Source organism: Pempheris klunzingeri, chromosome 24 (assembly GCF_042242105.1).
Source record: "Pempheris klunzingeri isolate RE-2024b chromosome 24, fPemKlu1.hap1, whole genome shotgun sequence".
In the NCBI taxonomy this organism is placed as follows: Eukaryota; Metazoa; Chordata; class Actinopteri; order Acropomatiformes; family Pempheridae; genus Pempheris; species Pempheris klunzingeri.
In genome coordinates, this window is record NC_092035.1 from 7,546,768 (window position 1) to 7,560,270 (window position 13,503).

The 13,503-nt window shown below is 42.0% G+C and overlaps 1 protein-coding gene across 1 annotated transcript; it reads right to left on the reverse strand.

Moving 5' to 3' along the window:
* Positions 1-3,528: 3,528 nt before the first annotated feature.
* LOC139223958 (protein boule-like) lies at positions 3,529-9,616 on the reverse strand. Its single transcript, XM_070855960.1, is given in 12 exon segments — positions 3,529-3,603; positions 4,374-4,467; positions 4,618-4,691; positions 7,058-7,150; positions 7,365-7,513; positions 7,595-7,630; positions 8,070-8,230; positions 8,325-8,400; positions 8,516-8,570; positions 8,665-8,756; positions 9,289-9,417; positions 9,611-9,616. Coding segments are annotated over 9 exon segments (711 nt in total). The 3' UTR covers positions 3,529-3,603; positions 4,374-4,467; positions 4,618-4,691; positions 7,058-7,143.
* Between the last annotated feature and the right edge of the window lie 3,887 nt (positions 9,617-13,503).

Consider the following 13,503-nt stretch of genomic DNA (forward strand, 5'->3'; position numbering starts at 1 on the left):
CTTCAGACTGTTTATCCATGACTGTGAGCTGTTTCGGTGTTGGACTACGTCAGCCACTTTTAGTTGCCCATGTCAACCTCTTTGCTTGCTAACTAGTGTTCAGTCTTTAATACCCTGCCAGGAATGACTGGTTTAAACTGGCGACTTTGTCCACTGCTCGTCTTAGATTTCAGGAGGAGGAAAACAGACATTCAGCCCCTGTTGATTGGTGGGGATTGTGTGGCGAGGGTCTCCAACCACCGGTTCTTGGGCGTGCACATTGAGGATGACTTGACCTGGAGCGCCAACACCAGAGCCGTCATTAAAAAGGTACAGCGGAGACTCTATTTTCTGAGGATTCTCAGGAACAACCATCTCTCCCACAAACTGCTGGTGTCTTTTTACCGATGCTCCATAGAAAGCATCCCGTCGTACTGCATCTGCGTGTGGTTTTCCAGCTGCCGGCAGCAAACAGGAAGGCGCTCCAACGGGTCATCACCATGGCCCAGAAGATCACCGGCTGCCCTCTACCTTCCCTGGAGGAAGTCTACAGCTCCCGCTGTCCGAGGAAGGCGCAGAAGATCGGCTGGGATGCGACCCACCCCGGCTTTTCACTGTTCCAACTTTTGCCCTCTGGTAGACGTTTTCGGACACTGAAGTACGAACAGATTAAAAACAGCTTCTACCCAAGAGCCATAATTATACTAAACACTGCCGGACATTAAATAGAAGTGTGATGCTGCTGGATGTTATTTATATGAAGATGTTTTTTATTTGTTTTATACTTTGCACTTTGTGCTTTTTTAGATATTATTGTCATTCAGGGTACTTCTTTTATATACTTTAGACTTTTTTATGGCACTTAAAGTGGATTGCACTTTCAATTTCGTTGTACCTCTATAAACGACGATAAAGACATTCTATTCTATTCTATTCTATTCTGTTCTAATACAGGTGCATCTAAAAAAATTAGAATATCGTGAAAAAGTTCATTCATTTCTGTAATTCAATTCAAAAAGTGAAACTCATATACTATATAGATTCATTCCACACAAAATGAAATATTATTTTTATTATTATTTGTTGTAATTGTGATGATTGTGGCTTACAGCTCATGAAAACCCCAAAGTCAGGATTAGAATATTACATAAAACCGACTGAAAAAAAGCCCAGGTTGCTTTGAGAGCGGCCTTCAGCTCGTCTGCATTGTTGGGTCTGGGGTCTCTATTCTCTCACCCCATAGATTCTCTATGGGGTTCAGGTCGGGGGAGTTTGCTGGCCAATCGATCACAGTAATGCCGTGCTCAATAAACCAGGTTTTGGTAGTTTTGGCAGTGTGGGCAGGTGCCAAGTCCTGCTGCAAAAGAAACTCGGCATCTCCGTCGAGCTGGTCAGCCGATGGAAGCATGAAGTGCTCTAAAATGTGCTGGTAGACGGCTGCGTTGACTTTGGTCTTGTATAGTATATGAGTTTCACTTTTTGAATTGAATGTTTTGAGATGCACCTACCTGTAGATACGTGTCCCCATCTCCATCTTGCGTGGTCAGCAGCTCAGGGGAAACTCCTCCGACTCTCTTCACCTCTTGCTGTATTTGCCGGTGAAACAGAGTGACTTTGACCCCGGCGGTCGGAGCCACTTGTCCCTGCACAGCTGGGTGCTGCAGTTCTCCTGCAGGGGGGAGCAGATTTGTGGTGTTGGAGTTTACTGGCACAAAGGGGGCAGCAGACGAGGACTCTCTCTTCAGGAAAACTCAGAAACAGTTACACAAGCACCCCCACTTTACTGAAACTAATTAAACATTTGAAATGAGATCACATTTGCCAGCTAGCCTACTGAACGCCCACTATTCTACATCTTTTCAGCTATGGGCTATTCAGACTTGATGTCAGGTATACAGCTACAGCCCACTACTTTTCAATTTCATTAAACCCGTTGCAGTGACAAGACATTCATTCATTCATTCCTGCAACCAGACGTGTCAAACAAGACAACAACATGAGTTCATGCTTATTTTCTATTTCATTGTGTCAGCTTGAAACCATACAGCCATGTAGTGTAGTGAACAGGAATGAGGATGGAGAATCAAAGCCCAAACAGTCCATGAACCAAGAAATGACACGTCTCCAGTGCACTTCATCTTATTGACCACTAGATGTCCTACTGGAGCGCGGTGTCATTGAAGCCTCGAGTAATTAACCATTTTTCAATTAAGTGTCGAACTTCAACAAAGCCTCGATCAGCCATCACTATGTCCTCTGTACCTGGACTGTACCACCTCACTTCCTGTCTTCAGAGCGTCTCCCCTACTACATAATGGTATGATCCTAATGTGTCCTCCCACGTGATTTGCCGCATGGTGTGTCCATCACTATAAAAGTCTGAAGGTTTGACTCACCCGGCGCCAGTCGGCTCTTCTCCTTCTGCTGCAAACACCGGGACGCTTTGCTTGTGCTTCATGCAGTCCTTCGGAGGTCCAGAGGAAGAAAACATCACGGAGTTGGTTTTGGTATGCAAACAAATGGGTGTTCAGTAGCTAGCTAATTAGCTAACCATGCTAAGGTGCACAGCTGATCCATTTTTCTATATTGGTGGTTTCATTGTGGCCGATGAACCTGTTTGAGAACCAAAGTACCAGATTACTGTTGTAATAAACACTGATGGTTCTAATGTTCTGTGTTTGCACTAGAACATCTAGAAGTTCCTCATCAGGCCTCTCAGCTGTTTTCTGTAACTCAGCAGCTGCAGCAGCAGGAGAGTTAAAGCTCAGGCTCAGTGTCCCGTTCATTATAGTCCTGTTTAATTGGTGAGCATCTGCAGTGAGTTTGCTGCTAATGACCGGACTGCAGGGTCAATAATCACTGATCAGTTTCACCTTGTGGCTAATCAGTGGCTAACATGCTGGCTAGTGTTAGCATGTAGCATTAGCATGTGGCCTGTTTGGAACGGATTAAATTCATTTAGAGACCAAAAGCTAAGCATCAAATTGGTGGTTTATTGTGGCTGAGATCAGGTGCAGCTTCATCACATTTCGCCTGTGTTTGCAGGTGAACTTAATCTATAATGTCATTTATTTCCTTTTTACTTTGGTAAAGAGCTGTAGTTTTATTGTGAAAACCTCTTCCGTTGCAGGTGGCGTGTCCTGAGTCTGGGCTGAAGAACCTGTGACAGGAACAGCTTGTGGTAAAAACGCTCAACTTTACCTAGAACATCACATTAATGTGTTTAGACAGGAAATGTGAGCTTTTATTTTCTCCCACATCAAACTGATTTCTTCCTGAACTACTTGTTTCCAGGTAGAAAACACACTAACAGTTAATGTTAATGGCACTAAATGTTGGAATTGGAGCACAAACATTGAAGATTTGTAAATTCTTGCAGTAGATAATTCTCTCTATTGGTGCTAGTTTGTAAAGGTAGAATCTAAAAGTTTCCAGGTGTCTGGTGGGAAGAGATGAGGAATCAGTAAATCTGAACACAGGATGTTGTCACGTTAAACTTTATTTAAAATGAAGAGAACACGTTTAACCTTCTGTCTGGTCACTTTGATCAAAGTAATGGTGTTTTTGTGTCTTCCAGGATGCAGCAGGAGAACCTGAGTCAGCCGTGGATCCAAACAGAAGGTCCTGTGGAAAAGTAGCAGACTGTAGTAAGTATTAATGCATTCAACATGACTCCTCTGCAGCATCTTCATGTATCGGCAAAAGAAAAAACTTGTTTTTTTTTGTGTGTTCCCAGGATGCACCAGGAGAACCTGAATCAACCGTGGATCCAAACAGCACTGATTTCTAAATAAAGACATGTAAAATTAAGTGCAAGTTGTTGTGTTTACTTTTTTGCTGCTGCAAGTTACTAGTTGTCAGAAACTACTTTGAGGTAAAAGTAGACCAGCAGCTCCTCTTCAGTCTTCCTCTGACAGGATCTGCCTCCATTTTCCTGCTGGATGTCCAGTGAGCCAAGCAGCACCTTCACTGTATCTTGTACTTTAAATAAAAAAAAAAAAAGTCTAAATCTTGTTTCCTGTTTTCTATTGAGTTTTTTTTTTTTTTTTTTTTTGCCTTGGTTTAACTACACTGAAAAGGCAAAGCTGTGGATCCACCTATGGTCAGCATTTATATAGCACCTTTCCATGACCTCATTCACACACTGACCCATGGAGCTGGAACCCCGACCTCCTGATGGAAGGATGAGCCACAGCTGGCCCCATTTTATTTTGGAGCAGAATCCTGTGTTTTACTGGTGCTGGATTGAGTGTAATGTGAAATTGTATGTGTAAACATAAGACCACTTTAGAAGCAAGTAGAAAATACAAAGCCAAAAGAAACATTGTTTGAGTTTGAAACACTTTAATTTTTTAAAAGTGCATAATGAGCAAAATGGCTGCATAAAATCTTACTCCAACTTTGGGAAACACTGGTGGAGATAGACCATCTTGCGCTGTCGCATTTAGAAGATCTTCAGGGGTTTTTATCTTCATTTGGGAAAACCATCTGGAAAAAACAAACACAAATGAACCTCCAGACACTTTAAAAGTGAAAGATGTTAATCAGGTCATAGAATCACAAGCTAGCTCCAACAATAATTTATAATATATCAAATAGTAGAAATCAATGATTTAAGTTTTAATTAAAGTTACTAACCATTGTGCTTCTTTCCCAACACATACTGGCAGGAAGACTCTTTCTCTGCTCCTCAGCAGTGAACACCAGCCCATCTGAAGCATGAAAGGAAAAAGAATCAATCAATAAGTGATCAGAAGTTACAGCTGTATCACCTTCATGTTGAACAAGGCTGCACACATCTGATGTAGCAACTTGCTGTTAAACTTCAGTAACTATTTGAGACGGCAAATAAAATATTTTGACATTAATGGTGATTACTGACATTTCAATACAATTAGATTTCAAGGATTCAAGGAACGTTGTCATACCAACACACGTTTACACACGAGGAGGTATGAAAATACGTTCTCAGGTCCGAATGTAGCGGCTGTTAGCATGGTTAGCTAGCGTTAGCTAAGTGGCTAATTAGCTAGCTTGTTACCACCATGTGTTTGTTCTCTTTGTGTTTGTATTCGGCCATTCAGCCTCAGACTAACCGCATTAACCAAACCCAACTCAGCGTCTTCGTGATGTTTTCCTCTGGTAGTTTTCTTCTCCTCCTCCAAACATGTTTTTGAAGCAGAAAAACGAGCTGCAGAAACACGAGCAGCAAAAAACGTGCCAACGATCCGCTCAGGCTCTTAAGTCATCTGCTGCTGCGGAAGTGTGCTGACATCATTTCCTGTGCTGCCAATCAGGCGACTTTCCTAATTTCCTTAACTAGCAGCAGGTGTGACCGTTAGCCCCTCCCCCTCCCCCTCCCAAAGGTCTCGCAGCAGCCTCGCGCAGCCGCAGAGAGGACCGAGGAGAGCCACTCCACTCCTGCTCATGAATCGCGCACGCGCAGAACCGCCGCTGATGTAACACTAAAATAAATCATTGCATTTGAGCTAGAGATGGGATTTATGGCTCTTTGAAGGGAGCCGGATCTTGAGGAGCCGTTCCTTTCAAAGAGCCGTTCAAACGACTGACTCGTTGTTATATTTACTTATTTATTTATTAGAAGTCAACCAGGGGTAACTTGTTTTCATCAAGGAAACAATCACTGGTAGCAGTTGTAAAATAAGATTTGGTTCAGAATAATTCAAATTTATACATATCTATTCTGAAATATTGATTATAATTTCATTTGGCTTGTGTTTTCAGTGTAATCATTCCATAAGATGGTGCCATACCAACATGCTTTGACAGTGAGATCACTATTTAGAATTTTCCCCTCAACTAAAAAACTTTGTGGCACAATAAAAACTATGCAGGCTGCAGATAACTTCCATGCAAAATAACTTTAGTGTGAAATTTTCCACACATGAACATTTTAACAATACAGAAATAAAAATAATATAAATAAAACTAGAATAGAAATTAGGACATGATACAAATGTGAATGCATAATTGTACTAAACTACCTGGTGTGTGTTCACCTGAACTACTTTACAAACAGGAACTCAGCTCCTTGACTCGAATCCACATCAAAACAATGGAAACAATAACAAATAACATTTCTTCAATCGTTAATATCTCCTGCTCCCTGAATGTAAATCTCTTCAGTCCAGTCGGGCGGCACTCACTAATATCTCCTCCCCTAATGCTGCGCATCTGTAGCTGCGTTTACGTCAATGGAGCGTGCTGTGGACGACTCAAACTCATGTCATTAGTCGTTCAGGTGAAGGCAGCGTGGACAACTCAGACTCGTGGGGCACACAGGTGACACATGAAGGCAGAGCAGGCAATTTGCATATAAGAACGGTTCGCAAACGAACGGCTCGCAACTGCGAATCGGTTCTCATCATTCACTTAAAAGAACCGTTCAAAGACTCGACTCGTTCGCGAACGTCACATCTCTAATTTGAGCCACACAGCCTCAGTCACTAACTCACCTCGTCCACTGTGTGTGTGCCTCTCTGTGACATAAGCTAATCTAGCTAACTAGCTCATCATGTCTCAGTCTAATGTGTATGCTCAAAAACAGAGAAAGGAGTGGGAATCAAACTGAATTCAAAGGCTGTTTGAAGCCGTTTATTGGAGACCATACACGGGCATGTTGCCTGGATTGTAAGGCTGATTTCTACGCCAAACTTTGTGATAAATGTTGGTCGCAGATGTGGGTGACCAGCGTTTCAGCTTTACCTTTATAAATACAGCATGTTTAGAAAACAACATTCATTATCATTATTTCCAAAATTGCATTTTTGGGCCTTAACTACAGCACCACCATGTGGCTGACTGGGCTCATGTTTTTGCACATCATTTTCAGTCATTTCAGCCTATTTCATCTTTCTAGATCATTTAAGCACTTTGGAAGACAACAAATAAATCTTATAAACCAGGAGAAACTCGATGGAGTTCTACCCCTTCTGGGTTTGATCTCCAATTAAAGGTTGGTTGACAAGATGGCGGCGACTTATGCATAATATCTTTCTTACAACAGATTTCCCCCTCTGATATTTGTGTGTTTGGTTATAAAAAACAGGCCTTTTACTTTTCCAGGATCATGTTGCAGAACAAAGGGCGTCATTCCTTCAGCTCTCTGAGGATACCGTGGGTAAACCTGGTGCACCGTGGGCTCTACCAACTGTAAAAGTATAGGAAGAGACCAACGTGCGCTCCAGTTAAGAACAAGTGTGGATGTTTAGACATAAAAAAAGCAGAAAAGGAAGTGTTTGCATTTGCAAGCTCTTAAATCAGACAACATTTAGTTGTAAACTCAATATTTGTCTCTCCACCAACAAACTTCTACATTCAACAAACATTCTGTATTCCAAACAAGTTAAACGAGTTGCACTTACACGTGTTTTGAATTTCCGTGGTGAATCTGTACCTCTGGTGTGACGCCCTCCAGGACCGACAGGGGAGGCTGGACAGAGCCTCCATCGGCAGAGTGGTAAAGATGTTCTGACTGCTGGGAGTACACGGCTGGACTGGAGGGCATGGGTGACTGGACAACAAAACACTGATGAAAGATGAATTGGCCAAAATCACCTGGACTAAAAAGAATGAATGGCTTTATTTTACCTACCTCGAAGATATTCCACTGATACTGGTTTGGGAAACACTGGAGAGAGGGTGATGTAGGAAGACAGCAGAAATAAAAGTCAAACCCCTGCTGTGTTTCTTAAATAGTGACATGATGAGAAAGCAACATATCGCTGAAGGGCTGAGCTGATAGTGGTGATAAACAGGCCGATTGCACTGAGGAAGCACTACTGGAGGAGCAGGCTGCTAAAGAATAAACGTACATAAATCACACATAACGGAATATTCATATCATTCATATTCATATCATCAAACTAGTCCTATATCTGTTTCTATTTCTTTTACTTGTTTCAAAGAAAAGGCAGCAAGAAAACTCAAGCTCTTGCTAGGCCTGCTGTCATAGCTTCAGAAATTGGTATGTGAAAAGCATATGAAATGATAAGCAGATTTTTTAAATCAACAATGGTTAATTATTGTTATTTATGTGTAGTGTTATATGGGTATGAGTAAGAACTGACAGGCCAGTGGTGGGCAGGAGGGCTCATGTTGGGGCAGTGGGAATAGGACACCCCATCGCAGTAGGTATTGGGATAGCCTGTGGATGTGGTCAGGCACAGCGCCCCACAGGACGTCAGCAGAGGTATGGCAGAGTCAAGGCCGGCTACGGGGGTGCTCTTAACTAGACAAACAAAGAAACCACAATACAGTAAACCTGTGCCTTTTAATGGGCTTTTTTAAAGCTTGTTTTATTTTAAAAATCGCGGCACACTTACTTTGTCCTGAGGCTTGCATCTTGCGGACAGCCTGACCAATGCTGAGCTTCTTGTCTTTGAAACAAATTCCATTACCCTTTAATATAGCAGCCACATTAGACTAGAACGTGTGGGATATACTCCGCATTATCATACTGAACATGTCCAGGACATTTAGTTGCAAGATACTTTAATGGCCTGCTTCTACTCACTTCATGAAGGACTTTCAATGCATCATCTTCACTTTCAAATGCAACAAACCCATACCTGTCCAAAGAGACAGAATCAAAGTAAACCGTTTTAACTTTAACAGTAAATCTGTGAATAATGTTGGAAATCAAAGGACAGAGAATTATCTCACCCTTTTGAAGTTCCTGAGCGATTGTTCACAATCTTCACCTCTTTCACTGCACCATGTTGAGAGAAGACATGTCGGAGGTCACCCTCATTAACCTTCATAAAAATGCACAAACACACACATATATATTTTTGAATGTTATCACCCCACAAGATGGTTGCTGTTTGACTTCATTCATTTGTTCCACAATGAACAATTTCAGATTATTGTGCAGCGTTAAAAGATGAGGCAACAGGAGAAAGTGATAAGTAACTTCAGTTTGACAAAGCCAAGAAACAAGTGGTTCCCAATCGACACTTTTGGTGCTTTTCCATAACACAGTTTTAGCACTACTCTACTCGAGTCGAGTCGAGTAGAGGCGAGTAGGTGCTAGTGGAAAAGCGCCATTTGTTACCTGTAAAGCAGAATTTAGAAGAACACTAAAAACTGAGTTTTGATTCCATTAAGTAGGTAATGTCTGGTCTTGACAATACATTTTTTTTACGATTTTGGCATTTTCTAGGTTTATTAGCCAGAGGAGAAATGACAGGAATCTCATCCTGACATTAGATTTTTGACATGCTTTGCTGCCCTCTAGTGTCTACTCTACAGTAAGACACTCAGTCTGGGCCAAGTTGCAGCTCTCACCTTGCAGTCAATTCCTCAGACGAAAATCTGATTAGGGATAGCAGTGCCAAGACGGGGGCTGTGGCGAGTTAGGCTGTCATCGTGGTGTTCTCGAGGTAACACACCAAGGCTGGAGGAGCTGCTGCCATTCTAAGAGAGAAGAGAAGAACATGACGAGGCATCACTGTCATACTTGGGTCACTAGGACAATCACTGGTAGCAGTTGTAAAATAAGATTTGGTTCAGAATAATTCAAATTTATACATATCTATTCTGAAATATTGATTATAATTTCATTTGGCTTGTGTTTTCAGTGTAATCATTCCATAAGATGGTGCCATACCAACATGCTTTGACAGTGAGATCACTATTTAGAATTTTCCCCTCAACTAAAAAACTTTGTGGCACAATAAAAACTATGCAGGCTGCAGATAACTTCCATGCAAAATAACTTTAGTGTGAAATTTTCCACACATGAACATTTTAACAATACAGAAATAAAAATAATATAAATAAAACTAGAATAGAAATTAGGACATGATACAAATGTGAATGCATAATTGTACTAAACTACCTGGTGTGTGTTCACCTGAACTACTTTACAAACAGGAACTCAGCTCCTTGACTCGAATCCACATCAAAACAATGGAAACAATAACAAATAACATTTCTTCAATCGTTAATATCTCCTGCTCCCTGAATGTAAATCTCTTCAGTCCAGTCGGGCGGCACTCACTAATATCTCCTCCCCTAATGCTGCGCATCTGTAGCTGCGTTTACGTCAATGGAGCGTGCTGTGGACGACTCAAACTCATGTCATTAGTCGTTCAGGTGAAGGCAGCGTGGACAACTCAGACTCGTGGGGCACACAGGTGACACATGAAGGCAGAGCAGGCAATTTGCATATAAGAACGGTTTGCAAACGAACGGCTCGCAACTGCGAATCGGTTCTCATCATTCACTTAAAAGAACCGTTCAAAGACTCGACTCGTTCGCGAACGTCACATCTCTAATTTGAGCCACACAGCCTCAGTCACTAACTCACCTCGTCCACTGTGTGTGTGCCTCTCTGTGACATAAGCTAATCTAGCTAACTAGCTCATCATGTCTCAGTCTAATGTGTATGCTCAAAAACAGAGAAAGGAGTGGGAATCAAACTGAATTCAAAGGCTGTTTGAAGCCGGTTATTGGAGACCATACACGGGCATGTTGCCTGGATTGTAAGGCTGATTTCTACGCCAAACTTTGTGATAAATGTTGGTCGCAGATGTGGGTGACCAGCGTTTCAGCTTTACCTTTATAAATACAGCATGTTTAGAAAACAACATTCATTATCATTATTTCCAAAATTGCATTTTTGGGCCTTAACTACAGCACCACCATGTGGCTGACTGGGCTCATGTTTTTGCACATCATTTTCAGTCATTTCAGCCTATTTCATCTTTCTAGATCATTTAAGCACTTTGGAAGACAACAAATAAATCTTATAAACCAGGAGAAACTCGATGGAGTTCTACCCCTTCTGGGTTTGATCTCCAATTAAAGGTTGGTTGACAAGATGGCGGCGACTTATGCATAATATCTTTCTCACAACAGATTTCCCCCTCTGATATTTGTGTGTTTGGTTATAAAAAACAGGCCTTTTACTTTTCCAGGATCATGTTGCAGAACAAAGGGCGTCATTCCTTCAGCTCTCTGAGGATACCGTGGGTAAACCTGGTGCACCGTGGGCTCTACCAACTGTAAAAGTATAGGAAGAGACCAACGTGCGCTCCAGTTAAGAACAAGTGTGGATGTTTAGACATAAAAAAAGCAGAAAAGGAAGTGTTTGCATTTGCAAGCTCTTAAATCAGACAGATGTTACAACATAACATTTAGTTGTAAACTCAATATTTGTCTCTCCACCAACAAACTTCTACATTCAACAAACATTCTGTATTCCAAACAAGTTAAACGAGTTGCACTTACACGTGTTTTGAATTTCCGTGGTGAATCTGTACCTCTGGTGTGACGCCCTCCAGGACCGACAGGGGAGGCTGGACAGAGCCTCCATCGGCAGAGTGGTAAAGATGTTCTGACTGCTGGGAGTACACGGCTGGACTGGAGGGCATGGGTGACTGGACAACAAAACACTGATGAAAGATGAATTGGCCAAAATCACCTGGACTAAAAAGAATGAATGGCTTTATTTTACCTACCTCGAAGATATTCCACTGATACTGGTTTGGGAAACACTGGAGAGAGGGTGATGTAGGAAGACAGCAGAAATAAAAGTCAAACCCCTGCTGTGTTTCTTAAATAGTGACATGATGAGAAAGCAACATATCGCTGAAGGGCTGAGCTGATAGTGGTGATAAACAGGCCGATTGCACTGAGGAAGCACTACTGGAGGAGCAGGCTGCTAAAGAATAAACGTACATAAATCACACATAACGGAATATTCATATCATTCATATTCATATCATCAAACTAGTCCTATATCTGTTTCTATTTCTTTTACTTGTTTCAAAGTTAGATTTTTGACATGCTTTGCTGCCCTCTAGTGTCTACTCTACAGTAAGACACTCAGTCTGGGCCAAGTTGCAGCTCTCACCTTGCAGTCAATTCCTCAGACGAAAATCTGATTAGGGATAGCAGTGCCAAGACGGGGGCTGTGGCGAGTTAGGCTGTCATCGTGGTGTTCTCGAGGTAACACACCAAGGCTGGAGGAGCTGCTGCCATTCTAAGAGAGAAGAAAAGAACATGACGAGGCATCACTGTCATACTTGGGTCACTAGGAAACAACACAAGCATCATCTTGTATGACAGCAAGCAAACCACAGAGCAAGAACAAAGCAAATGAAATACATGCTGGTTTTTTTTATAGATACTGTGGGGGAAAAGGCAATAACAGCTTCTTCTTGATCTGTCATTGAAGTCCAGCAAACTAAACAGTAAGCAGTAGCTCCTTAAGTCGTTTAAGTCAGACAAAGTTGATGCACCTGCAGCTAGTAGATAGAATCTAGGCTATATGATCAACTAAGACATTTGTATATGTCTTTGCACGAGAGTGTGTTCAGGTTATCGGAGAAGGAAGGCTTTCCTATTAATTGTGTTTCTTGTCAACTTTTGTTTATGCAGACAGAACAAAGATCATAGCCTGTGCTGTTCACCAGTCATCATACCATACTGCACTGGAAAAATAAATGTCAGCCTCGCCCATCTAATTCAAGCATTCAAAGTTATGTTTTGTTTGTATCTGAACAGTCTGTTGCTATGGTAACCACTACTGGCACCATCTATGCTGTCTATGAAAAAAACCTAACAACAATCCCCAATAGTAACTCTTACTGTATAGTCAAAGTTAGCATATTTGATGACATTAAACATGTCCACGATATAACCAACACCAACTGTCAATGTCTGTGCAATGTTTCACTTGAGATATCAATTAAAACATGGATAAACTATCAATCAAAAATTATTAGCATGGGAATACCAACCACCAGCAAATACAACGCATGAAACATGCCTTAGATCACCTCATGTTCAGGCCAAACATCACACTGAATTTGAGCTCATCTGACGTTATATAGCTACCAAATACCGTTAAATGCTACACTGACTTGGCTAGTCAAGGTTGTATGAGGCTAACATCGGTTTGCTAGCGCGAATTCCCATAAATCAGAATCAGAATCAGAATCACTTTAATAATCCCCAGGGGGAAATTGCTTTTTGTTACACAGCTCCAAAAGAATAAGACTAACCTTCAAACACAAAAGTAAATCAGGTGAGTCCAGAGTCCAGGGTCCTCTCCTCTCTGGTGAAACAGTTCACGTACCCGAGCGATGGCGGAGTGGATGACGTCACACGCCGAAGTCGGGTTGGCAGAAGGAGGAACGTAAACAGTCACCATGACAACATGTGAAAACTCCCGTGGCAGGCAAGACCAACAGCAAACAGTTCAATGTCCGGGCTCCTTGATAGTAACATGAGCAGCATCAGTTTGGAAGCCACCAATGGAAACATCGTCGTCGGGAATGTCCTGATGCAGCCATGTCTCCAAAAAGCACACCAGACTACACTCCCGGTGCTCCATCTGACTCCTGGCTAACGCTGTTAGCTCCTCCATCTTGTTTACCAGCGATCTCACGTTGCCCATAGTAACGATGGACTACGATGGACATAGTAACGATAAACAGCTAACATCAACAAAAAGACTTCTAGTTGACGGCTTTGACGGTTCACCCACCGTGT